The 27,748-nt window shown below is 38.7% G+C and overlaps 1 protein-coding gene across 3 annotated transcripts in view; it reads right to left on the minus strand.

Moving 5' to 3' along the window:
• The window catches only part of LOC149319090 (dachshund homolog 1-like), a 426,364-nt gene that overhangs the window by 184,952 nt on the left and 213,664 nt on the right, over positions 1-27,748 (minus strand). For all 3 annotated transcript variants that reach the window (XM_089511099.1, XM_089511098.1, XM_089511097.1), the window contains exon 3: positions 27,451-27,612. In XM_089511099.1, coding sequence (XP_089367225.1) covers positions 27,451-27,612 — 162 coding nt within the window. The remainder of the gene's footprint in view (positions 1-27,450; positions 27,613-27,748) is intronic.

The following is a 27,748-nucleotide window of genomic DNA, read 5'->3' on the forward strand; positions in this document are numbered from 1 at the left end:
TGGGCAGTTTGTTGCCACTGCAATGGATGTCTCTGACAATAGCTCACTGGTCGTTTATTGGTTTTATTAGACATTTATTGATTATACGTTACTATTTTTACTATGTTGTTACTATTGTTTTTACTTTTTTACCCACTCTGGGATTTTTTTTTTTTTGAAGCACAAGTGACAAAGAATACATATATATATATATATATATATCTATATGAACATAAATTTCAGCCTTTCATATCAAGTGTTCATGTAATTGACAATTCTCTAAGACTCTAGTATTTCATCAAGATTGTGACTGAGCAAAATAAATCATATATAAAAGTAAATCAGGTTTACTTTTCTCCAGCACAAGGCATAAACATTGGCTAGATTCATACAACATTTAAAAAAATGCCTTCCTTACGTCATATCATCTCTTTGCTCTCTTTGTTCTTGTAAGCATTGAAAAGGTTTATATAGATAGCAATGGACTCAAATCAGTTTTATGTGCAACACATTTATATTAATTGCTTTGTCCTTTCAAGTTGTGTTTATCTCTTCATTTCCATCATCATTTCAAAGGTCACTCTGTTCCATTTGTAAATCCAACATGACAGAGATTAGTAAAAGGAAAAAAAGAACAACTAAATGAGTACATCATCAGGCAATCACACATCTCACAATTCATTTATCTTACGAATAAGTAATACTATCGAACATTTACTAGAAAGTTGTTTGCAATCATCAGATACACTCTTGTCAAGAGAATAACTTAACCTGTCAAGATAAAATCTTAAAGAAACATTAGGAATGTGCTGTGTCCCCAAACTTTTGGAGCCAGTGCGCATATGTGAAGTTTTAGAGAAGGTTGTATGTACTGCCACAAATAGGGAAGGAGCCTGGGAAGGAGCTTGCATATCTTTAAAAAAATTATTATTCTACAGCCATCATGATCAGTCACAAAATCTCCTTTTTCCAGAAGATAAAATGGTGAGGTTGAAAGAAAAATAGTTTGCTCCAAAACCTAAAAACATGGTACAGATGGGGTCTGAGTTCCATAACCAACACAGATACATACATGTTGCTTTTACATCCACAGTTTTATCAACCAAGGTTCATCTTACAGAAGATAAATTGATTAAGATCACAGACAAGTAACTTGCCCAGGGAAAAAGTAGGAACAGACTCCAAATATGAAATAATATGTTGTCTCTCACAAATCCCAGCAGAGTAGCCATTTCACAGGAGGCACGCTATGCTGATCAAACACATGAACACACAAACACCATACCTAGTCATCTATACAGCAGCAAGAATTACAAACCAGACAAAATATTTTCCCCCTCACAAAACCCAGCAAAATCCACCCCACACCAAAACAAACAAAATTGATCTCTCTCTCTCTCTCTCTCTCTCTCTCTCTCTTGTATGCATGCACGCGCATGCGTGCACACACACACCTTTTTTAAAAGGCCAACCCCTCCAATGTGTGTGTGTGCATGTACACACAGAGAGCACAGGAAAACAAACACGTATAGACATTTCTCACCAATCCCTTTAACAGGATGAAAGACGCTCCCTACCATTATCAAAATGAAGCCCTACACTCCAATGATGTGGAGTACAAAATAAGCCCAGGAATATTTTATATTATTTTTGAAGCCCTAGATACCTTAAATACTGTTCATTTTGTAGCACCCCAACATGGATGTGGGGGTGATCCCATACTGATCACTAGAAAATGTACAGTACCACATACAGTTTGGGAGTGGTTTCGCATAACTTCAGCTAGTATAGTTTTGGTTCATCTCATCATCATTTTCAGTTCGGATTTCACTCTAAACCTGGTTTTGTTTCCTGTTTAGGAATCCAAAAACAGCAAGCACCTGCCAGGCAAGAAGGCATTAGTTAGCAAACCTGTTGCACATGTAAGCAGAGAAAGATGCACTATACTTACCTGGAGCTTTACGTAAATATTTCTGTGTCAGCAGGTTTTGCTGCTGAAGATACAAGGTGTTTCCAGTTTTGACAATGACTTGTCTCTTCAGCAGAGACAAATGGCAGTGACAGCAAGCACAGCTCTGGCTGTGCCTGTGGATTTCCCCTGCACTTACAAATCATTCCTTTCAATCTCAGCCACGGAAGCCATTACTCTCTCTGTAGCTGTTGATAAACTTACTGTGCAAATGAGTAAGCCATGAACATGACAAGTAGAAATAACAATTAAATTCTATACCAACATAGCTACACTTCTAAAATAAATTATATGAACAGAGAAGAATACCTTTTATACAAACAGTTGCAAAGAGGACTTGCTTTGATTTACAGCTCTTGTGGGATTAGCATTTCTATTGTTCAATGCTTGACATTTGAGAGAGTGAATAAAATTACACAACATTTGTCAAATCCTTAAGAAAGCAATGCACATTAACTAGTGCTAACCACAGAACTGTTTTCCTTATCCTAACCCCCAGCATGGTCTAAGTTTTAAATATCAATCCTATTTCTTGTAGGTTAAGTGGTGTTAGTTTCTGATACTTTTCAAAGGCCTCAGGAGCATGTCTTAGAATGAGCACTGAGAGCATCTGAAAACCAAACAGAAGCTGAGAAAACATATTTTGAATATATAATTTATAAGATTTTTTCCCTCTGTGACAGTGATAAGGAAACTGTAGGAAATGCCAGAGGGTAGATCATGATGTGAGACCATGAGACGTCTAAAGCAATGCCAACCATCTGACTGAATTGTTCTTTCGAACAGCACCTCAAGGTATTTTAGTACTTGCTACAAAGCCTGTTAAAAAACTGAGGGTAAAATGAAAAGCATGTCTGGAATAATGGAACATTAAAAATAATATTTAGTATTAATGGAGTTTTAAGATATCCTTTTTTCTCCTTCATGTCAAGCCTTGATACTTCTGCAAAATAAAACTATATTTCAAGCAGAGGTTGGAAAAGCCATCATTTGGATTAAAACTCCTAGATTCTTCCAGTCAACATGGGCTGTAGTCACTCTGGCTGCGTAGAAGGTCCCTAGGAGTTATCTAGATTAACTCTCTCTTATCTGGAATGTTGAAATCCAAAACACTTCAAAATCCAAAATTGTCCACATGGATGGTTGAGACGGTGATATCTTTGCTTTCGGATAGTTCAATGTACACACATATAGTTTCATGTACAAAATCATTAAAAATATTTTGTATAAAATTACCTTCAAGTTATGTGCATAAGGTGTATATGAAACATAAATGAATTTCATGTTTAGATTTGGGTCCCACCTCCAAGAATATTTCAATATATACAGTATGCCCATGTTATACGCGGGCACACTTTACGCAGACTTGAGCATATGCGCTCAAGCCACGGGGAGCATATGGGGCACAAGGGGTGGCGCGTCCCATTGAAATGAATGGGGTGCGTGCCCATGGCGCCCTGCACGCTCCCGCGCCACCACGCATGAGCCCCATTCAAATGAATGGGGCTTGAGCAGAGGCAGAATTTGCCTTATGCTGGGGTCTGGAACGGATCCCCTGCGTAAGGCAAGGGCCCACTGTATATACACATATCCCAAAATCTGGGGGGGGGGGGGGGATCATAAACACTTCAGGTCCTAAAGCCTTTCAGATAAGGTACACTCTTCCCAAATTTTGGTTTTCAGTGCCGTTTAATGTTATCTCCAATCCCCTTCTAATGTGATCCAAAACCAAAACTTGGTAGTGCTTATGTATGCATGCACCTAACATGTCTGGGTTGGGGTGTTGTTGGTGTTGCTGTTATTTATATAGCAGACACAAGAGAGATTTATTAAGAACCATAGAGTGCAGGGTACAATATTTCAGTTTTTCCAACTGAATTCTAACAAAAATCAATGTCAATGACAACAATTCTCTAAAGAAGCACATAGTTGTAAAGGGAACATATTTTCAGAACAGAAGAAAGGACTACGTCCCTCTCTATACACTACTGTCCCAATCACTGCTTTCCACGGCTGTAGGTGCATTAAAAAAATCACAGATTACACCCTTGTATCAGTTCAACATATTACTTTACTTGGTTGCAACTCTCACATGGGAAGGTTCTATAAGCATTATAACCTGTTTTATTGTGTAATATCACCCCTCTAATTATGATTAAAGTTATAGCACGTGGAAACATTAATGTTCCTGAAGAGTCATCTCTAACTCTTAATATTGACAAAGTTAGCACAGCTTTGTTTTTGTTGTTGTATGCCTTCACGTTGTTTCCAACTTATGGTGACCCTACCATGGGCTTTTCTTAGTATGATTTGTTGAAAGGAGGTTTGCCATTGTCTTCCTCTGAGGCTGAGAGCATGGAGATTTTCACATGGAGACGGCATAGGGATGGGATCATTCCCCCGTCCTTATCCCATCCATGACCCGAATGAAAGGGATAGCACTAATCACTTTCACATGAAAGCAGGCTGAAAAGCACTTTCAGCTGTCAGTTGAAAGTGCTTTCAGCTATCACAGTAATAATGGCTTATTACAAAACACTGCAAATGACAGTAGAAAGAGCTTTTCAGCCTATTTTCATGTGAAAGTGATTTGCGCTGTCACTGTCACTCACGCTTCCCGGGCGGCTGAATAACGGGTTCAGGACACTTGCCAATGAAAGTGGTTCATGCGATCACTCTCATCCGTGCTCCCTTGCCAGGTCTATGCCTGGTCATTTGTGAACGTCCTTCTTGCCTGATCGCAGGAACAGGACAGGAAGAGGACAATGACGCCCCATCCCTAATGTGATAATCAATTGTGTGACTTGCCCAAAGCCACCAGTGGGCTTCATGGCTGAGCAGGGATTCAAACTCTGCTCTCCAGAGTCACAGTCTAACACTATAATCTGCCTCCAAACATTTCAGTTCAGTTAAAGTATTCTAAAAGCCATGCTGCGTAATACAGTTGGCCCTTCCAACCATAGGCTTGCCCTATTCTCCCCAATGGCATTATATGCATTTGGCCAAGCCAGCGCAGTCATATGCCACCATTAGGGAGAATGAGACTTGAGGTCCCATGTTATTTGCTATCCAAAGGAGGGCTGTCCAGAACAGAACCCCCATGGACATGAAAAGTCAACTGTATGATCCAGTAGCAGAACTATGTTCATTGCATTATATTTCCTGTTATGGGTTTTTAAAACACTTTCATTGGACTAAAATGTATGGGGGCTGATTATATCATACAAGCATCAAGCATAATTTTAAAAGTAATTAACACTCTCACAACATGTTATAATTACTAAACTGAGGATATTTTACATTGGACATAGCATGAGCTGATGTGATGCATTGGAAGATATGATAATGCTTGGTAAAATGGAAAGCAATTAGAGAAGAGAAAGAACACATTACAAATGGGTTGACATAACCAAGGAAGGCACAGCCCTGAATTTGCAAGACTTAACCAGGGCTGTTAACAACAGGGTCTCTTGAAGGGTTCTCATTGACAGGGACACCATCAGCCAAATCTGACCTGACAGCAAACAACAACAGTGTTTAACACTGGAGTCCTAGCCCATTGATGTTGATTGCTGGAGGGAGTAGGGGCTTTGGGAAGTCCCCGTGACTGCTAGTAGAAAAGAGCTCTATTGGCAGTGGGGCTTTACCAGAGTCATGGCCTCCAAGATGTGTGTATGTGCCTTCAAGTCACCTATCAACTAAATAAAACCTTATGAAACCATATGGATTTCATAGGATTTTATTTAGGCAAGGAATAGTCAAGAGGTAAGTTTGCTAGTTCCTTCCTCTGAAATATAGCTGCCAGCACCTGGAAAGTGTTGGTGGTCTCCCATCCAAGTACTAACTAGAACTCACTCTACTCAAAGATCAGATAGGATCTGGTGTCATTGGGGTATTCAAAAAAAAATTCCTATCCACCAAGAACATCCTAATCCAGTCCCTTCCATTATGCCAAGAGGAAAAAGGAAGAACACACTCTAAGGGAAACATCCCACATACCTTCTGTACTGCCCAGCGAAAGCTGACAGAGCTATGGGTAAAAAGATAAGCCTGTGTCACTCATCACATATCCCTGGATTCATCCCATCTCTTTGGTATGTTTAAAAGAATAACCAAAGAGGAAGAGAGAAAACATCAATTATTAAGATTGGGCTGACTGTTAAGAAAAAAATATTTAACCTTCCTTGTTCCTGAATGGCTACTTAAATTGGAAGGCATTAGTTGTTTAGTAAGTATTTACAAGCTGCTTGTGTAATTCCATTAATATGGCTACATACATATGTATGTCCTGAGGCTTCTCACTTTGAAGTTTCTAGCATATTGGCCTTTTAAAATGTTTCTCTTGAGAGTGTTTGGCTACATTCTGATTACAGTTGTGCAATAAAGAATTTGAATCTACTATAATATACATAAAAACTAGGATGAGGGAGAAGAATGGATGGTGTGTGGAAGAAGCACTGTAATAGGCCTAAATCAAACTGCTAGTCCCCAAGAGAGTAGACCCACCAAATCAGTTGGGAATGATAAGACAATAGTTATGTAAATCCCATTGGTTCACAGGGGTCCACTTTAGCAATTGAATTTATATGCACGAGACAGTATATGTGATATTTCCAAAATTAAGAAAAAGTATTACAGGTTGCATATCCCTTATATGAAAATCCAACATCCAAGTGGTTCCAAAACCTGAAATGCATGGCTGATATAGTGACATGTTTTTCCCCCTGAAGAGTCAGTGAACATAAACTTTGTTTCATTCACAAAATTATTTAAAAATATTGTATCAAATTACCTTCAAGCTATGTGTATAAGGTGTATGTGAAACAAATAAATTTGAGTTCAGACTTGGGTGCAGTTTCCAAGATCCTCATTTGGTATATGAAAATTAAAAAAAAAAAATTAAATTTAAAAAATCCCAAACACTTCTGGTCCCAAGCATTTTGAATAAAGGATATTTAACCTGAATATTACCAGTCCTGTTAACACTGTATCAGTCTAGCTATTTCTAATCAACTTGAAATATTTCTTGCTGTCTCATCTTTGTGTCATTTCCATTGCTTGAAATACTTGCTGAACTTTCGGATGCCATCACACACCTGCATCTTTCCATTCTGAATACATCTCCTCTGCCCTCATTTAAACATACTAGATCTGAAATCTTGCAGTAATGTCCTCAATATAATCATGCTTGTGACTGACAATAGCTCTGAATCTTTCAGGAAAATTTGACAAATAGAACAGCGGATCAAACCTCGTATTTCACTCTTTTATGAAAGTGAATAAATTTCAACTGAAATTTAGTAATAGTGATAGTTCTTTCCTTTAACAGAAGCATAACGTAATTAATCCAAGTGTTGGTATGGCCAGTTGGGAGAGGATTCCACTGAAGTTCTTTTGTTCCAGTTTCGATCGCCCATTAATACATAAACAAGAACAGAATATCACTGCTTTGTACTCTCTTCATCCATTTGCAGTACAGATTACAGTCTCTAGCACACAAATGACCCCAAGGAAGTAAGTACGCTTTTTGGCTGAACAATTTATCAACAGCTTGAAATGACAGGAATGGTGATTCAATCCTGCATCTCAGCATATCGGATGTAGGCCGCATTCCTCAGTGTGTAGAACCCGGAGAGGGGGAAAGAAGTCCCTGTCGCATTTGCCCTTTCATAGAGATGGAAATATTATTAGAAAGGACATAAACAGACTAATTAAATCACAGCAGTATGGCCGAGATGACAGCTGGTACAGCGTGTGACTGAGCCGATCCATATCTGCAAGCAGGAGGCACTTCACTTCCAATCCACTCGCTATTAGGTGCTCTCAGGCTTGCTGTGCAGACATTAAATAATAACATATCATTTCCAAGACTAAAGTGACTTAAAGAAATAAAAAAAGGTTTTCTAACCAAGAAATCTTTTGTCTCATAAGGAAACAGTGAGGGAAGGGACCAGGGGAGGAGGTACAAGGGAGAAAGGAGGGAATCATTTACTGCACAGTTCTGTTTTTGAGATAAAGATGTAATAATGCCATTACCTTTCATCAGCAGGATCCTTGAAAATCAACACTCTTTGCTTATCATGCTGTGAAATACAAATAGAGCTAAAGGCATGGTCCACAAGGCACTGCTGCAGCTATATTAACTAACAGATCTGCCCTTTGTGAAAGAAACCGTATCCGTTTCATTAGTGCAGACTCTAATTCAAAACTGTTGAAAATGAACTGCACACACTGTTTTAATAACAGCATTCCTAGTCATTATCAAACTAGTAATTCTCTCAGCACTGAATAAATGGAAGGGTCCATGTTTCCATTAGAACCTGCTGTTAAGAAAACCATATTCAAAACCCCTCTCCCCTCCCGATTGATTTTTCAAGTATTACTGCTTTCTACATCATTGCTGCCAAAGCAATGCACAGTTTCCTTGGTGTACAAAATATATTTATTCACCAACAATTGTAAAAAAAAAATTAGCAAATTAAACTATAGTGTGCTCAATGTGGCACCATCTTTATATAATTGCTCCTGGAGAATACTGAGCCACATTTGTGTGGAAGTAAATTGGCCACCTGCTTCAAACAATCCCCACTGAGTGCAATCCTGATTCCACAAATGTGTGTCCAGGGTGACAGAAATCAATCTCCAGAGCTCCAGAGCTAAGAAATGGTTCCTTTGGCCATTTGTTTCTAGTCATACTGAGAAAAGTCAGGGAAAGGAAGGGAAGAAACATGTGAGGTCAAGACTCATTCCTCATCTGATGGCTCTTGAAATAGGACACACCTAAATAACTACCCATGAGAAAAAGAAAAAAAACTGAACAGATATTATTTAGATAGCATCTTGATTCCCCACTGGCTATTCATTTTATGTTTTACTTATTTTATTTATTTCAAATTTACACCTGCATTGAATTTACTTAAATAAAATTATGTTATCATATATACTCGACTATAAGTCGATGACATGTATAAATTGAGGGCAGTTTTTGACGCCAAAATTATGGACTTTGTCATGACCAAGGGTAAAACCTGGAGGCTCCTTCAGTGTATGTATGTGTGTGTGTGGCAAGAGGAGACTCTCATTGAGGCAATATCAATCGATCACCCAGGACTCTTTCTCAAAAGTAAAAGAAACTGCATGGGGAAATCTGAAAGAGCTGCAATCACATTACCATAGAGACACGTAAATAAGTCGACCTGGGATTTTGGGGTCAATTTTTGGGCATAAATTTTTAGACTTACAGATGAGTATATACAGTAATTTGAACAAAGTTATTTCCTTATAAAATGCTAAAATATGAATATACATGAATATGCACATGAAAATATGCACACTAAATAACAAAATATTTTTATTCATTTGCTACATCAAGTGATGGGACAGAACTTTCACATATAGATGGAAAGGGGATCCCAAGACTAAAAAGTTTGCATACTACTGCCCTACCTCAAGGTCCTTTCACAAACTGATAGAAAAGACACAGTTCTTAATGATAATAGTAGTAATCATAATAATCCTTCCCCAGAGACAAAAGCAACTTGGGTGCTAAACTTTGAATGACACTAACAATTGCCACATGGCAATAAAGGAGGAAGACCTTATACTGTCATTATCTTTCTGAGGATGCATTGTAGAAATAATGCAGTTTGATTCCACTTTAAGTGCTGCAGCTCCAACCTATGGAATCCTAGGATCTGTTGTTTTACAAGATCTTTAGCCTCTTCTGCCAGCAAGGACTGTTGCCCCACAAAACTACAAATCCCAGGATTCTGTAGGATGAAACCATGGTAGTTAAAGTGATGTCAATGACAGAGCACAGTGAAGCTTAGGCCTGGTACAAACTGCCACGTTGCGGTGGCCTGGGGCTGAAATTAGGGCTGGGGAGCATGGAGCATCTGGATGCTCCGCACTCTCCCAGTGCCATTTTGGGCATGCATGTGCCTTGTGCGCCACCTCTTAATGGTGTGGTGCATGAGGGATGTCACTTCGCCACTCTAGGGCACTAATGGCGCCTCGGCACGGAAAGGAGCCGCATTTCACGGCTCCTTTTTGGAGTGCATCATTGCTGGCACTGTGTGGTTGCCATGGCAACAATGCAGGGCAGAACGGTGTGGTGTCTCGGCGCTCCTTTCTGCCTGTCTGTATACCCTCCCTTAGTCTCAAGTAATCTTGCACAGAATTGAAACCTAGGGGGCAAAACAGACCTGCCACCCCAGTGCCAGATCAGGGCCATGGTAACTGCACACCGCTCCCCTGATCCAGACCTTTGCTGGTGCTAAAAGGAATGGCAAAATGAAGCTCCTTTTAGTGCCAGAAATGAGGCACCCTTCAGTGCTCCTTTGGCAGAGTGTGTCTAAACGCTATGCCAATGTAGTGCCATGATGCCACCTGCCATGTGGTTAGACACATGGTGTGGTGCTGGCACAGTGTGGTGGTGACCAGTGTGCAAATGCCATGCCCCCCCCCCCACTGGCCCCATGCCGGCGTATAATGCCGGTCTGTTTAACCCCTAAGTCTTCAAATAAGCTTTATTGTCTTGCTCAGAACAGCTGAACAGAAATCTATTCATTTCACAATTGCATTCTTTGAGCAAATATAGTATGGTAGAAAAAAAGGTGTGATTGGATGACCAGAAGTGTTCTATCATATTCAAAAACACTGTAAAGGAAATGTGTAATTGCAAACCAAAATGTTTAAATTATTATAACAACCAAATAATGTGCACATTTGTAGAAGAGTAAAAGCATTAAAAATATGGCTAAACATGGCTTTGGGCCTACAAAGGCATTTATTTGCAAAACACATAATCAACATACAGAATTTACTGCCATGAGATGTGGCAATGGCCGCTAGCTTAGATGCCTTTAAAAGGCGATTAGAGGATAAATTCATTGTGGATAAGCCTATTAACAGCTATTAGTCATGATGGCTATAGAATCACCAGGTTCAGGGGCAGTTAGGGAGGCACAAGCTTCCCACTACTTATCCTGAAAAGAAATCAGTCACTTTGAGCATCCTATTTGAATGAAACATTTTACCAAGAATTTGTGGGAATATTGTTTCAAGAGTCCTAAATCCTCCAGTGCCATGTTACTCAGTACTCCTGGGGTAAAGACTTCCATTCAGTATTAGAAAGAGGTGAATAAGTGGAAACTACTGTATATCAAAAAATGGACAGCTCTTGGAATGACTTTAAAGGAAAGATGGCATTGGAAGTGCCCCGTTCCATCCCATACCTCCATCCCACACAAACATTTGTAAACTGAGAAAGCCAAAGGCAGGATCACTATGATAACATAAGTGTTTCATTATCTTTATAAACCAATATGGAGGAAGTGAGCAGGATCCTCATGCTACCTCATTTTAGCCCCCAAAGAGTGTTTTCCCCTGCCTTAATGAATAATTGACAGCAAAAGATGAAGTACTGTATATGCTCAACTATAAGTCTATCTCATGTATAAGTCGAGGGCAGGTTTGAGAGCCAAAATTATGAATTTTGATATGACCCATGGATATGTCAAGGGTAAAATTAGTGGCCTGTAACAAAAATGTAAATGATGAAGAAAAGAGAAACAATGCCAAAGAACTTACAAACTTCCAGAAGGCATGACTGTTTACACTCACCCTAAAAGCTGGGTGGATGAAAGAACAGAAGAAGGTCAGAGCTTCCAGGACAGATTACACTCTTACCTTTCACCAGAGGATGGGTCCTTTTTTAAAATAAGAGTTAAAGTACAATATTTATATTGACCTGTGGATAAATTGACTTAGTTTTTTTTTTAGAGGGGGGCAACTTTTTGACTAAAATTTCTAGACTATACATAAGTATATACAGTATACTTGCAAGCAGAACTGAGTGAAGGATAGAAGCCACAGGAAATCAGGTGAGTCCTTCTCAATTCTGTCCATTTTTATCCACATATCAGTGATACCACTGCATCATAAATGCCCATGACATATTTTGATAGATAGTGTAACGGAAATATATTTTAGTACAGTTTACAAAGCAAGTAAAATACTTCCCCTTAAATCTATAAAAGGCAATTTGTTAAACAAAGTCGAGGAGCATACCAGATTTCTGTTCAATTAGCAGATGGAACAATTTAGAAAAATAACTCAGAAACCTCACCTAATTTAAGTGAATAATAACATTCCAACTGATGTCAGTCAATCAGGACTCCACTCTAAATTAAGGTGTGATAAAATAACTATATTTACATGTACAACATGTACCATAGGTTTCATCAACTTCTCCATCTTTCAACTGTTAATACAAATAAAACACATAACTCTATAAATTGTGACCAGAGCTTTAAATATATCCCCAGGCTGTGGTTCACTACATGTCACAGCAGTCCTCTCTAAACATAGGCTTTAAATGGAGAACAAATGTTCCATGTTTGCATCTAGAACATGCATGGTGTGATTAAACTGGAGGCGGGAGGGGTCAGGCAAAATGTGCCCACTATCCAGATGAACTGGTGTCTCCTTCCCTCAACTGATACCACAAGGACTTGTCTTAAGGGATATAGAAGGCTACACTAAGAATTTTGTTGGACAGCATCAACAGATCGGTCATGATGTAAGGAAAATAGAGAAGAGGCCTCAAGACAAGCAGCTGAGAATAAACGTGAAACAGCATTTCTTCATTCATATGCCAGTTAAAAGGGGGGGGGGGGGATTCTTTCAACAACAATTGCACAATGCTTGCAGAAGCTTCAAAGCCACAAGCAGTGAATGCAAAGCAAAACTTCCTTTCCAGTGGAGAACTGTTTCTTCTTCAACCACTAGGGTTTGCTTTACAGTGGGCAACTTTATGAAACCTATGTATGAACAAGTAGTTGTACAGTCACTTCGCATAGCATGAAGCAGCTCCATATACTTTCTTTCACTCAATTGTTTTCTTAGTGTAAATTAGAAAAAGGCAGAAAATTGCTTGAAAGATAGATTAAATTCATATTAGCATCCAACAAAATACGACTTGAGTGTAACACACTCTCTCTAAAGTGCATGTGTTGCCTGTTTGCTAGTTTTTTATTGAATGAAAGAGGTGCATATTGTTCTAGAGAGAAAACTGTGTAAGTCTGCTACAACAAGAAGAGTTCTAAGGGCTAAATGTTTCTACTGCAGCATGAGCTTCCATAGGCCAGAGACCACTTTGTCAAGTGATATTTGAGCATATGTGCTCTGTCTACAGATAATTTCTTTATCATTAGCAATAAAACCAAAATATACACTTTTTCAGTATTCAGCTGTTTCATTTCTTTCTTACATTAGTAGAGTAGGAGTAGATAGAATCTAATAGGATGTAGTAATACAATTAGTCCACTAACATTTCTTATTATAGCATGCTCAAAAGATCATGTTACTATAACTATTAAGAGATCAGTGGTTATAAACTATACTGAAGTAAAGATGGTGGCTAGATGAACATTTCTAAAAATATGTGCTAAATTCAATTTTAGTCCCAATTAAAGTAGACCCACTGAGAGGAACGAAACTTGTTACCCAACACTAATGCATATCCTATTGATTGCAAGGGGTTTACTCTAGTATGGATGAAAATTGGATTCAAACCTATGGTATTATATTTCTTGACACATAATGAAATCACAAAAAAATAGCTTCAACAAACTTGGAGTCGAACATAAAGGCAATAAATGGCAAGTACATTTTGTAAATCATATTTTAAAACATTTTATTACATATATCCAGATATTGATATGACATCTTATTTCACTTTGATCTCCAGAAGCAGCATGAGCTCATTCCAATTTCATTGCTAAAACATATTTAATTCATTACTTCTAGAGCTTCAACCTGCTGACATTACACATAACAGTTGAAAACTAGGGAAGTATCTTCTTTTAAAATCCCATTGACTATCTAACACAAAAGCACTGCTTTGCTAATCCTTTTATAAATTGGCTAATTGCTGTTCAGATTATTACATCAAACTAGCTACCTCAAGTCTTCTCACTGGTGAAAGAAACAGTATCTAAAATACAAAGAGGCCCAGCAGTATTTTGTGAGCCTCACATTAATTTTTCTTAAATTTTCAGATTTACTATGACAAATTATTTTTTGTCCTTTACATTTGCCCTCTAGATTAAATGTCTAGTGTTTGTTTGACACATTAGCACAGGAATTCAAAAGCTTTCCCAGCGAATCAATATAAAAACACATTTTTAAAAAAACAACAGAAAAGTGACATGCTTAACATACAATTTAGTGCTCTAGAGCTTCTTTTAAAACTACTGTTTTGGGAACACTTAGTGGTAGCATTTTCACCCGTTGATCCTAAAACAGTTGATAAAGAGTGACTGAATGGATGCCAAATGCATGTCATATGTCTGAAACAACTTACGGGTACTGTCTTATTCTTCCAGTTAAATTTTTATATCACAAGGAGAAAGCACTTGTATATCATACCTAATGCCTAGGCTGACATTTGGCTTGGGAGACTTATTTTCCCCCTAAAATACAACTTTGCAGAAATGAGGCTGAATTTGACATGGCACTTATTTTAAGGGGGGGAAAAACCTGTGAAATGCAAGTGAAAGCAAAGCAGAAAGGAATATATATACACACGTGTGGGGGGAGAAGAAAAGAAAGAAAGGCAAAAGATGGTGAATTATAATTTGTTGAACAAAAATTCTCACAAAGAACAGTACTACCACTGAATAGAGAGTTTTAGAAAGAGCATGCTCTGCCTTTTTCACCCTCCGATTTGGAATCTGCTCACAGTACTGCCAGCTTAACCAAAAAGGATTAACTCTCATATCCAACTGAGAACACAGATAATTCTCAGTAATTGGTAAAAAATGAAGATGAATGGGGCTGAGAGATAAGGAGCAATTAGCTCATCAGCAGTTACAGCTGTGCACTCAATCCGGATCCATCTCTTGAGTCTCGGCCCCTTTTAAAGAACCCAGGCAGTAGAAACACAGGACACCTCCTCCCTCCCAAAATCAGGGGTGTACCTGCCCATCATTCTTCCCTTTCCCATTTTATTTCCTCACTGTACTACGACATCTGTCATAGCATTCTATGTAAATTACTACCTCTCCTAGGACCTGAGTCTACAGCCAATCTTCTTTTTAAACTTATGGGAGGGGGGCACAGAAACCAAATGACTACTGTAGACAGTCTTAAATTCCCTGTCAATCGTTTCATTATAGCAGCATCATCTGTTTGAAAATATAAGCAATTCCCTCATCTAATTATAGGGAGGATTTGAGGTTCATTAACATTGCCAAGGAAGAGATTCAGATGTGCAACTGCAGAGCTGTGCTCAGTGGCCTGCATGTGTTCTCTGTTTCCTTGTATTTGCTTTCTCAAGGACTCAAGACTTTTTTTTTTTTTCCTGGAGCCATAAAATTAATTCTTCCTTCTAAAATAGACACATGAATTGAGAGAAAGGAAATGACTAAATTTAATACTGTTCTGTTCTTGGAGGAGGCCACTTGAGGAACATATTTTCTAATCAATTGCTTTGATACTCTTTTTTTAGAGCCAAGTAGTAAGTTTAAGGGAGGCAAATGTTTCCCTGCAGTCAAGAGATCAGGACTTATGATAAACATGCCTCTTACTGTTTTGAATGTTGCAAATTTTTTGCAGATAAAAAGGAAGTACAGTGTGTCAAAAGTACCCCTCCATTTTCAACACATCTTGTGGTTGTTCGTAGATTATTATATCTAAGTCCGTCTTACATTTCCTAACTGTGTTTAGAAACAGAGAACATTGAAGTCTTTCTGATTGCTTCATTTCCTTAAAGAAATAATAGCAGGAGTTCTTAAAAGTATAATTACAGTTTAAACAATGAGATTTGTTTTTGGAACATCTGTTTTGAGATCATATTATAAATGAACTCATTTCCTACCTTGCAAGTAATTTACTATTGTTGATCAGTGTTTACAAGATATGTGGTTCAGCCGTTAGGTAATGGCAAAAGTTCCTTGCTGATCCTTGGAGAATGCCTTAGTATGTTTATACAGTATTTTTCTGACATTAATAGTTATGGCAGAAAAAAATAATAGGTAATTTTTCTTTCAGTCTTGCTAAGCAACTGTTCAGAAAAATAGGTCATACTTATGTTTCTGAGCTGCAACATTTCTTAACTTAGCTTTTATCTTTTTCTCCCAATGTACACATTTACATTTTGATAAAATGTAAGACTGATGTTAAACTTCCCACATAAATGCCTTGTTGCTATTGACTTGCATGGATCTTCTTCAGTATTAAGAGATAGTTCATTTTGAAAAACATGTGATAGTGTCTCTTTGTAGGAAGAAAAACTAGCATGGAAGCTTAAGTTTACCAAAGTGCAAGGATTTCCTTGTGCACCTGAAATGCCAAAGACAGTGGTGGGCATACATAACCACTGTATGGATAAGCGTCGCTGCTCCTGTAACAGAAGTGAATGGGAGCAGAAAATATATATGTATTGTAATATTCACTAAGCTGTTTCAAAACACTCTAACACCTTATGTCAACAGTCTTTACAAAAATGCTGTAAAGGAGTCATATTTATAATGCCACATATTTTCATCATCTCTGATTCATGCTGCCTGGAGATCTTAGATGCTGGAATCCAGGAACACTTGGAAGACCACACATCCAACACTTGTGTTTTAGATGGGGTAGATAAGGCTCGGAAAATGTTGTACTTCCTAAGACTATCCATTAAAATCATGCCTGTGGGCTGAGCCAAGATTATTCCTTGTTTACAGCTCAGTAATGTAGCTACCACACTACATTGGTGTCCATGGTAGAGGGCCTTTAATTCTTTAATTTACTGTAAATATGAAATTTGCTTTGAATCCTCAATGCTGACCCAGTGCAGACTCCCAGCGTCTGCACTCCATCACAGTCAGGACTGATATCAATTGTACTACTTCTGGGGGGAGTACTACAGTAAAAGCTCTCGCTATATCTTCTCTTTCCCCAATATATTAGATAAGGGAAAACTGGAGAGACTCACATTGGGTGGCAAACTGGGTTTCCAATCTGTTCCTGGCCAAATTTAGGGTTTAGAAATTGTTCAGCAAAAGATTTTCTAATAGGTGGCCAATGTAATAGCTATGGAAATACTAATCAAGAACTCTGATAGTGGGTAGCAGACTTAAGTACTTCTAAATGCTACCTAAAAGTATTTTGTTTGTTTAAATTACAGCCTGGAGCAAGGATGAATAAAGATCAAATAAACTCTCTCTGGATTAACATTTTTGTAGTCTTCTAGTTCTAAGAGGCTTTACTTTTGGTGCTGGGAGCCCAAGAAGGACTCAGACACTGAACACTGAAGGCTGCAGAATGAACATTAATAGTCACACCCTAGAAGGTGGTCAGTGGGTTTTCTAATGTTTTGGAAGAACAATTTTTCAGTTTTAGCTGGCAGTTCTGTCAAGGCTGCAGAAGAGTGAGCCATATGAACCATTGATGTGATTCCTCTTCATTGTCCTCAAACAAATCACATATCATTTCTTGTTATTCTGAAGTCAATGAAATGACTGGACTAATGATTAGCTCACACAGGGCAGAAGACTCACTGCCAGCATGACCAAACACAAGTAAGAATTTACTGCTCTATGACAGTGATGGCACCAGAGAAAGCTCACTTTTGTGCATGCCAAACAGTGAAGCTGTTTCAGGTGGTGAAATGACTTCTCTACAGGGTTTGAGAGATCAGGTGGCAGAAAACTTAAAAGCCTGCTGTGACCAATTTGCATTGAATTTTCCAGATTCTGGTTTGGATTCTACAATGTCAAGAGAATGAGAGGGAGGCATAGATGAGTCACTTTCTACTCATGTTGTAATGAATATTTTTCAACAAAGGTGACCTCAGGATGTGCGCATGATATTTCCAGGACTGAGGCCTAGCAGCTGTTTTTTGGCTATCATGGATAACTTGCAAAAATCACACACATGCAGCAGGGGCTAAACAAGTGTTGTTGTGCATACAAATTGTAAGAGGGAATAGGGGCCTGATCCAAACTGATGATTAATATGGCCACAGAGATCATAAACGCCACCTATCAACACATGCACACAGAAAAAAAATCAACTAAAAATTACAAAGCCCATCTTGATGACTATCAGAGTCCTTATGTAACATATCACACTTTTTTGCACATGAAGATAGGATTTACAAAGGCAAACTTAAGATGGAAACTTGTTTCTATGCAAAGTTTTCTTTTGGGAGATCTGTAATCTTTCTACACATCTTTTTTTAAAACAACAAAAAAAGGCAAAACAGACAAATAAGAGTTCAGTAATCAATATACTTTGTGGTTAGAATACAAAAGGGATGTAAATGTACAGTATGCAAATACATCTGACTGTTTTATTGAATTGGGGCAACAAACAGAATTTTCTTCAGAAATCCTAAATAGCCAGGGATGACTCATTTTGTTGCCTGGGACGTATCATTTGCTCAGTCCTCATCAAAAAGATAAACTCCAGACCAGTTTTCATTCCAAAATTCCATATGCTCTAATAGCTGGAAAGCTCTTAGTTTCAAGACACATATTTACCAACTTTAGGATTACTATCCATATCCAGATGAATACAGAGATATATTTCAACGCCAGGATGAAGGTTCACTACCTCGCTCACCCCACTCTCACCAAGATAAACACACTGTCTCTATTACTGTAGGCTTTAATACTTTGTCTCATTTATTTGAGAGGAAGAAAGGGGAAATATGGTCACTTATTTTCTTGCTCATCTTCATCCACCTGTATCAGTGGTGTGTGATATTCATTAGTTGTGGCTTTCTCCTGGCTTACTTAGAAACTCAGTGATCAGCACTGTCCTCTTTCCAGGACTTTGTTGGGGACTTTCCAACTTGTATTTTCACAATTTTCAGATTGCTCAGAATTGAAAAGAGGAAAATGATGGTAACGATTGAGTGCAACCTCCCACAGATGCCTGAGGGTCAAACTAAATGATAGGTTTGGCACATTTTTAGAAGAGTTACTCCCTCATCTTTGTCATAACTCATGCTTTTCCTCACTTACATATCTTTTATTTAGTATATTTTGGTTCTTGATTGGACACAGAGAGGTAAACAGCACGCAGATTTACTTGGCAAGTTCAATCACTGTGGCTTATATCATTGAGGAAAGCCTGTTGCTGGTGAGAAAACAGGTTAATAGGAGGGAATACACATCCCCCTTAACATCTAGTTGAATGAGTTGTCAAAATTAATCTTTTGGAAAGATTTCTACATTCTCAGATGGATGTAGGCCACAGTGGAGGAGGTGGAAAGGGAAGAGAGAAGGAAATGCTTAAAACAGCCATATAGATCTGGAGGAAGTAGCTGGAGTGGCAAAAGGAAAATGGCTGTCCACCAACAGGAAGTAAACAGATGACAAGAAGGCCAGACTGCAGGTGGACATAGATAACAATAGGTAGGCCAGGAGCAATCCAGCCCCCTGCCCTCCCTCCCAAAAAAATCTTTAAGGGAAAAGTAAGATTCTCTAGTTTCAAGACCAGGCCTCCCATGTTCAGGGTAAAAGAGAAGAATCTCAGGGAAAAAGCTTCACCTAGGATTTTACGTATCTTTCTCTCTGTAGGTCAATCTCTAATCTAATCTAATCTGTGTGTGTTCTAGTTCCCTGCTGCTGCAGTCTGTTTTGGACTGATTACGGCTGGCCCTCCATATCCACAGATTTTGCATCCATGGATTCAACCATCCACAGCCTGAAAAATTCCAAAAATCAAACCTTGATTTTGTCATTTTACATAAGGGACATCATTTTACAATGCCATTGCTTTATAATGGGACTTGAACATCCACAGATTTTGGTATCCATCGTCGTGGAACCAAACTCCAATGGATACCAAGGGCCCACTGTACTATAGACTATTGTTCAAATGTGAGCCTAGAAAACTTGGTTGGAACACTCCTCTGTGTTCTTAAAAGTAGAGCTTGCAAAGGGGTTAAAAACAGATCTGAGAAAAGTGTGTTTTCTCCCTGTTCAGGGCAGAACTTTGACAACTTAATTTTTAAGTAGGGAAATATTATCACATTTGCTAAGTTGGTGTTTATTATTTGATGTGCATGCTCTGAAATGCTGGGTCTGGTGTTTAGTGCATTGTGCTTGGTTACATCATTGTGCGCTTCTCTAGGTCTCAGATTCTGAGCCTGACGTAACAGGACATCAGAGTTGTCAGCAATTCTACAGACAATTGGCAGGGCTGGCTTGAACTGCTTTAGCATGTGCATGGACATCAAGAGTGGGTTTGGGTTCCATTGAATGTTTTGGAGGTTTTGGAGCTGTACATCAGCAGCAGATAAGCACACTGTGCAAGGGCTAATAATAATAATAATTTTATTTCTTATTCACCTTTCCTCACAGTTCAAGGCGGGTTACAACAATCATTACATAAAATACACATATTAAGCTGCATAAAAACACGTATTAAGAGATCTATGCAATATTTATTTTACAATACGTAGAATAATAATAAAATATAAAATTCATATTTAAAATTCATGATTAAAAACTGTCTGGATAGGCCTGCCAGAAGCGATGGGTCTTCAAATGTGTCTTATATTCTGACAGCTGGTTTAGATGTCAGATCTCTTCCGGGTGGTCATTCCACAATCTTGGGGCAGCCAATAAGAAGGTCCTCTGGGTAACAGCTGCCAGTCGGGTTCTTGCAGGCTGAAGCAACTGCTCTGCAGATGACCTCCGTGTTCGGGGTGGGTTGTATGGGAAAAGGGGATCCTGTAGATAACCCAAACCCAAACCATGGAGGGCTTTAAAGGTCAAAACCAATTAATAATAATAATAATGCTTGAGGCTTCCTAGTGAACCCACTCACAGCATTGCCAATGATAAGGTGGTAAGTGGGAGGCCAGGGCAATAAGTGAGGCATCCATTTGGTGCAATAAGCAGGGAGAAAAAGGAGAGAGGGTATCTAAAGCCTACAGTAGCCTGGAGCCTGGCTTGGCTGGAAGCCACTTTGCTTGGAAGCTGCAGGACAGCTCCTCAGGAATGTGGCTTCCTTTCTTTGATAGGCCAGCAGCAATTGTGGACCCAGCTACAAATCTGGTGGACCAGCTACAAATCTTTACACAAAGTTTTAAATTTTGTATATCTATTATTTTATTTGAATTTCACAACAGATTTGTTTGTGATTTTACAACAGATGTCAAAAACAATCAATAAAACAATCAACAAATATACTAACCAAACACAAAAACAGATGTAACACAGTCAAAGCCTGAGTCCATGCAAGATATTTTATGCCTATTTAATCAGGGACCACTCTTGAAAGATCAAGCTAAGGGAAATATGAACTGAACAATGTGTTTCTGTATCACTTTCATCCTGGATAGTTTGTTTTAAACTGAGCAGTACAATTGTCATGTTTCTCCATTAAAAATGTAAGTGCAGAAATAAAATACTTTTGAGCTAATTTAAATGTGACCTTGCTCTTTGAAAAACAATCAGTTTTAATATCACACTGCTATGAATAGTACCATTTTGAAGGCTAGGGTACATAGCTTTTACTTTAAACAACCCAGCCAAAATAATTTATCTCTACTCTGTGCTATGTGAGAAGTTGCCACTAAAAAGAATCCAGGACATTTTTCCTTCTTATCTGCAGTATAGCTGGTATCAGCCAACCTGTCACAAGACAGTGCTTGATATAAACAAGAGATTGCAAAGACATCTCAGTAATCAATATTAGGATGGCTACAGTATGGAAGCTCCAACCACTGCATATCATTTGTCTCAGCCTCTATTTCTATGACCAAATGAAGCATTAATTCAAATCATAAATCTATGGTGATTTAAAACTGGGAATGAGCACCTGCCTGCTTTAATGATTTATTTTGTACATTTCAGTAAGCAGGAGATTTGTCCATATGAACTGACAGGTCACCTTCAGATGCCAGTACAAGACTGTTTATCACCATGCAGACTAGCATCTCATCTTAGCAAGTAAATATTAAAACGAAAAGAATCCAACTGATTGTGGAAAGAAGAGAAGAAGTATTACAGCCATACGTTTTACTAATGCTGCATTCAATTCTCCATGTGGATTTCTTATTTACTAGAAGGTAGGCTTTTGCAAGATTAAGGCTATATAAAAATAAGGACATGATAAAATATTTGTTGTTAATGTAATTTTCATCATTTAGAACACATTTTTTGTTGATGCTGTTTTTAGAGAACTAGAACTGTACTCTCCCTCCATTCACTCAATAGATATATAGTTCCTCGATGGGACAAAATATGTGCATGCACCAAGTACAGATATACAAGTTCAATGTAAAGAAGGGAGAATAATTTGAGAACACCATGAGGAAGAGCTGAACTTAGATGAAACCTTGGTCTTTTGGCTAAAAACAGTCGTTGCTTTCATGTGCCTTCAGATTGTTTCCAACTTCTGGCAACCTTAAGGCAAAGTTGAGGTCTGAGAGCATGTGGCTTGCCCAAGGTCACCTAGCGGGTTATCATGGCTGAGCGAGGATTCGAACCCTGGTCCCCAGATCATAGACCAACACTCAACCTAGATCATTTTTTGACCCTCTTTGGTAGGCAGAGGGCAATTGACTGTTGCTGTTTCATCAGTGTCTAATATATGCCCATACCTGCAGTGATAGTGAGCCACAAAGTCTCACAAACAGCTGCATACAGGTCATGGGAGAAATGTCCCCCACCCTAATTTAGACAAATACACAGGCAGGGGGAGAGAACTAGCCTTTTTTCATATCCTTCTAAACCTTAGAAAATTTAGAGAGAAATCTGAACCATCTGTACCCTTCCTGTCACCTATGCTCCCCCGATGCAGCTCCAGAGAGCGGACTGGCAGCTTCTGTCTCTATTTTTGATCAGCAACTGTTTGTTTGCAGACTGCAAGGAAAGAACAGTAGTAGCAGTAGCAGTAGTGCAAGCAATCTTTCCTTAAACAGAAGTGCCTGTGATCACTATCTCCTTACTAAGAAGCCTGAACCAAGCTTCTACTGAATCCTGGGGCCTTCTAAAATACAGTGGAGCCATTGGTATTCCACTGAGGTTTGCTTCCAGGACTACCGTAGATACCAAAATCCATGAATGCTCAAGTCCCATTATATACAAGGGTGTAGTAAAAGGATATTGGAATTGTTCATCACATTACTCCTGCCCCAAAATCCCTTCTGCCAAACTCACAAGTTTGCTTTCCCTCTCTTCCCCCCCCCCCCCCCGATCATTTTCTTCAATTTTCTATTTTTTCATCTAGTGGCCCTTAGGAAAATATCCTACACACAAGAACAACGGTGGCAGTGCCACTGTGGTTAGCAGACAGATATGCTCTGCTCTTTTGAAATGGTTAAAGATAGCATAAAAATATTTATTTATTTATTTTTAAAATGGCAGGAATTGTTTATTGTCTTTTTATGCAGTGCATGCCTATATAAATCTTCTAGAGAGAAAGAGAAGAGACAGAAGTTTGGAATGAAAGTAGAAGGGCTAGGGTGAATGAGAGATGGTTATAAGTAGCAGAGTACTTGTGTTTCCTTTTCTTGATTCATGGTAAAAAACAAAACCATATACAAATATAACCATTTTGAGAGCTATTTTAGGCAAAAAGGAACAATATATATTTTATTAATACTGTAGGCCCTCTGTAACCAATGGTGTTTGGTTCCAGGACCCCACCACACCATGGATGCCAAAATCTGTGGATGCTCAAGTCCCACTATACATAATGGTCTAGTAAAATGATATCTCTTATTCAACATGGCAAAATCAAGGTTGGTTTTTTTTTTTGGGGGGGGGGTGAATATTTTCAAACTGTGGTAGCTGACATTCATATGCTAGTTACATGGTTCCAATAATCAGTTTGGATAAATTAAATACTATCATGACAGTTAAGCTCGAATTATAATTAAGATATCTAGATAAGTTAACACAAAGTTAAAACAGCTTGCTCTAGAATTTGCTCTTGATTCTCTTCACACAGTTGAATTTACCATACAGTAAGCACAGGTGTCATTGTCACCATAAAGAATAATGGTTCTCCTATAGCCCCTATTGTTTACTATGACAATAGGTAGTTAGTCTCATTGTCAAACATTGATTGATTTTGTTCTATTATTAGTTTTTATTCACAGGGTTGTGGAGGAGGGCTATACTCAATGGCATACATGCACAAAAGAATATCTGAATTCTGTATCCAACAACATCTACCATATTGTTTCCATAGAAGCTTCTAATACCATGTTTCTTATATTAAGCAACTTTCTCTTTTGTTTTCTCAGAAACCCCAAACAAGGTGGCATGTGTTCTGTACAACTAAGCTATTGACAATAAAGTGATAAGTCAAGTGAAGAAAAGGCTGAACACACAAAGGTATGTTCAGTGCACCTCTTTTAGGAACGACACAGGTCAATTATGTCACATGGAATGCTGGTATATTTAATTGTGTATGCAACAATAAGATATTCTCTCAATCAAAGCAGCTGAAATCATAGCAGGAAAATCAGGACCAAAGTTGAAATAAACTAGGTGGGCATCTGTGGCTGAGTAGATATATCAGCTTTGAGACAACGATATTAATTGGCAAGCTTTTCATAGCCACATGAGGAGTCGGGGTTACTTGTACTTTGGGTGTTGAGCCTGGGGCTCAATCATGTAAGATCTCCACAGGTCTCAAAACCATACCTATGAGGGGTAGCTGTCCTGTAACATTTCCCATGAGATTTACAGGAGTGGTGTGAAATATGTACAAAAAAAAAAAAAAATGTGGAGACCGATGATTCCTCCCAGAAGCTATAATCATACCAGGGAACAGAAGACTGACACTCTTCTGTATGTACTGAGAGAGGAACAATGCCTCACCAGATCAAAAATGCATCTAAGGCAATGGCAGAAGCTGGGAAGCTGTGGTTCAGGTAATTTTTTCTCCACATTTATCCCTCAGAGATGGATTCAACCACAGCAATGGCTGTACATAAAACTTCAAAACTCTGGAAATAAAGGGAATGACAGGGAAGGAGACATGTTGGAGTTGATTGGTGAGCGTCTATATTTCACTTCTTATATCTGGACATTGAAGAAGAAACAGAATAAGAAAAAAACTTGCTTGCCACTGTCTCCGCTTCCTCCTCCTCATCCTGTAGTTCTTTCCCCTAGAAAATGTTATTACAGTGACCATAGCCAAAATGGTGCTGTCCTTTGAGTTTTCCTTCAACCTAGGTTTCAGGCTTCTGTGAGCCTGAGGGTGAAAGGCATGGCAGAAGATACATGATTCACTTTTATGACTGACTTCCAAACAGACTAAAGGACAGCTGCCCCTTTACTGGCCAGATCAGGGCTGCGGCTACCGCATACAGCAGCCCTGATCCAACCTCTAGCTCCTTTTTGCGCCCTCTAAAGGGCATCACAGCCATGGCGTTGTGGCTTTGTGACGTCCTTTTGGCACTGCATCATCTAGATGCAGCAACAAGGTAGTGCCATGATGCCACACGCACCATCTAGAAAGGTGCACAGTGTCATGGTGTGAGGGGGTGGAGTCATGGCGTCGAGCATCCACCATGACTCTGCCCACAGGCTGGCACTTTGTGCCCGTCTGTACTGGGCCTAGGAACAGTGAAAAGCCGTCAAAAGGGCAGTAGTTTGTCTCTACATGAGGCACACTTACAAAATGACACCTTCAAGGCCATCAACCTTGAGTTGCTGTGAAAAAGTAGATTAAGAAAACAGGAGCATCGCCTATGGTAAAAAGTGTAAATAGAGAGAGGAAAAAGAAACAATATCTAGAGAGGAACTGAAGAGGGACATGGGGAGAATATCTTAAGGTAGTGGTCCCCAAACTGCCCTTTAAGAGATTTTGGACTTTAGCTCCCAGAATCCCAGACTATTGGCCAATATGGCTGAGGCTTGTGGAAACTGAAGTCCAAAATCTTTTAAACGGCATAGTTTAGGGATATTTGTCTTAAGGCAAGCTTAGGGAGGTGATGTTCAGCATAGGAAGTTTCTCTATGCAGGTGTATTATTTCTTTTAGTGTTACAATTTTTTGAAATATGAAAGAAAGTGTACAAGAGCTTAAAATTGAATAAATTATTGCTACTCACTGCTAGCAAGCCATGTCAACCTTAATACTGCAGTATTTCTGGCAGGACTCAAAAAGCAAGAAGGACTTACTAAACAAGCCACTTTGTAATCAACCATTTTACTTTTACCATAATGCAAGATAAAAACAGAAGACATTGTTCACGATATTTCTTTCCCAATTTCATAAAATCAGACAATATTTGGATGCCACTTTCTGCTACTTCTTATTCCCTTTGAAACAGCATTTGGAGCTGTGCTTCTTGCTGCTCCTGTGATTCAGCCAGAAATACTATTGCTGTGGTGCAGCTCTTGCCTTCCTCCTTTGAGATTGCTTTCACTGATGATCATTACCTGCTATGGGCATAGCTACCTTTACGATTCCTGAAACAGCTTCTCTAAATATAACTGTAATTCCTCACCCCCAGCACCACAATTGCTGAAACATTAACAGAAATGGGAAGAGAAAACTGTCCTCAGAATCTGCTGACATGTGCACATTTGTTCCTTTTGTTCTTGGCTATGAGTTAAATAATAAATATGTACAGGAAGATTCAGAACAAAAAAGTTGTCAAGTTGTCAACCTTAAGAATAACCTCAAAAATGTGCAGAATAAAAAAAGAGGAATATATTAGATTGTCATGTCTGTTTTATGTCTATGCGACCTCTGCCATGTACAATAGTTAACAGTACAGTACTAAAACTCAGCTTTCAGTTCACTCGCTACATTTATCTCAGAGAACAGAAGGGAGCCTTTACAATGGAATGACCTTAAAAGCTAGTGTCATTTTAAGTATAATTTTGCAAAACAAATTGGCGACATGCATAAACACATCATGTTAGCCTTGCATCCCATGGGGGGGAAAGTACTGATAATGTCTCCAAATATCTAATGTAGAAGCAGGGGATAACAGGTATCATTTAGTATAATATACAGTGTTTCCAAAATTTGTTTTATGTGTTCTTTCAGTATTGGACATGCAAACATTAAATGTTTTGTCTTCTAATCACAAGCTTATGTAGTTGAACCTAAGAAAAAACCCAAATTAAGTTGATATTGGAGGCTTTCATGGTCGGCATCCATAGTTTTTTGTGGGTTTTTCAGACAATGTGGCCATGTTCTAGAAGAGTTTATTCCTGATGTTTTGCCAGCAACTGGGGCTGGCATCTTCAGAGAAATGTCAGGAAGCAACTCTTCTAGAACATGGCCAACCTAGCCTGAAAAACCCACAGAAAGCTAAGTTGATATTGCACAAAATCACCTGCTAAATGAATATTTCTTACAGTAGCAGCAAAAGTGTGATAGTGCAAGTAATGTAAAATCTGGCTGAATGGAACATGAAAACTAAAAGATAGTTCAACACGTGCACCTATCAAAGGTCAAAAACAAGTACTGTTACTTGATAGGATTTTTTTTAAGTGTAAGAATTCTCTAGTTGGAAACTTACCCACACTAGAATTCAGATCTCCATTCTCAGATTCTGCTCCGTGCTGATTATTACTGGCATGATAGTTCGACATAGCTTCTAATTTAATTTTTTTCACCTTCATTGCTTCTGCAATAGCTGCATTGGTGGCAGCTGCTGCTGCTGCTGCTGCAGCTGTCAGACCTAAAAAGAGACAAGAATGGAACTAATGAAATCATAACTTCCACCAACTTTCCATCTGCACTGATATTCTTGCATCATTGCCAGTGAAAGAATCTTGAAGAAACTGAATGTGAAAGGTTTTCCCCCCCTGCTAATG

The sequence above is a fragment of the Sceloporus occidentalis genome, unplaced genomic scaffold (assembly GCF_023333645.1).
Source record: "Sceloporus occidentalis isolate IW3139 unplaced genomic scaffold, rSceOcc1.0.p SCAF_2, whole genome shotgun sequence".
In the NCBI taxonomy this organism is placed as follows: Eukaryota; Metazoa; Chordata; class Lepidosauria; order Squamata; family Phrynosomatidae; genus Sceloporus; species Sceloporus occidentalis.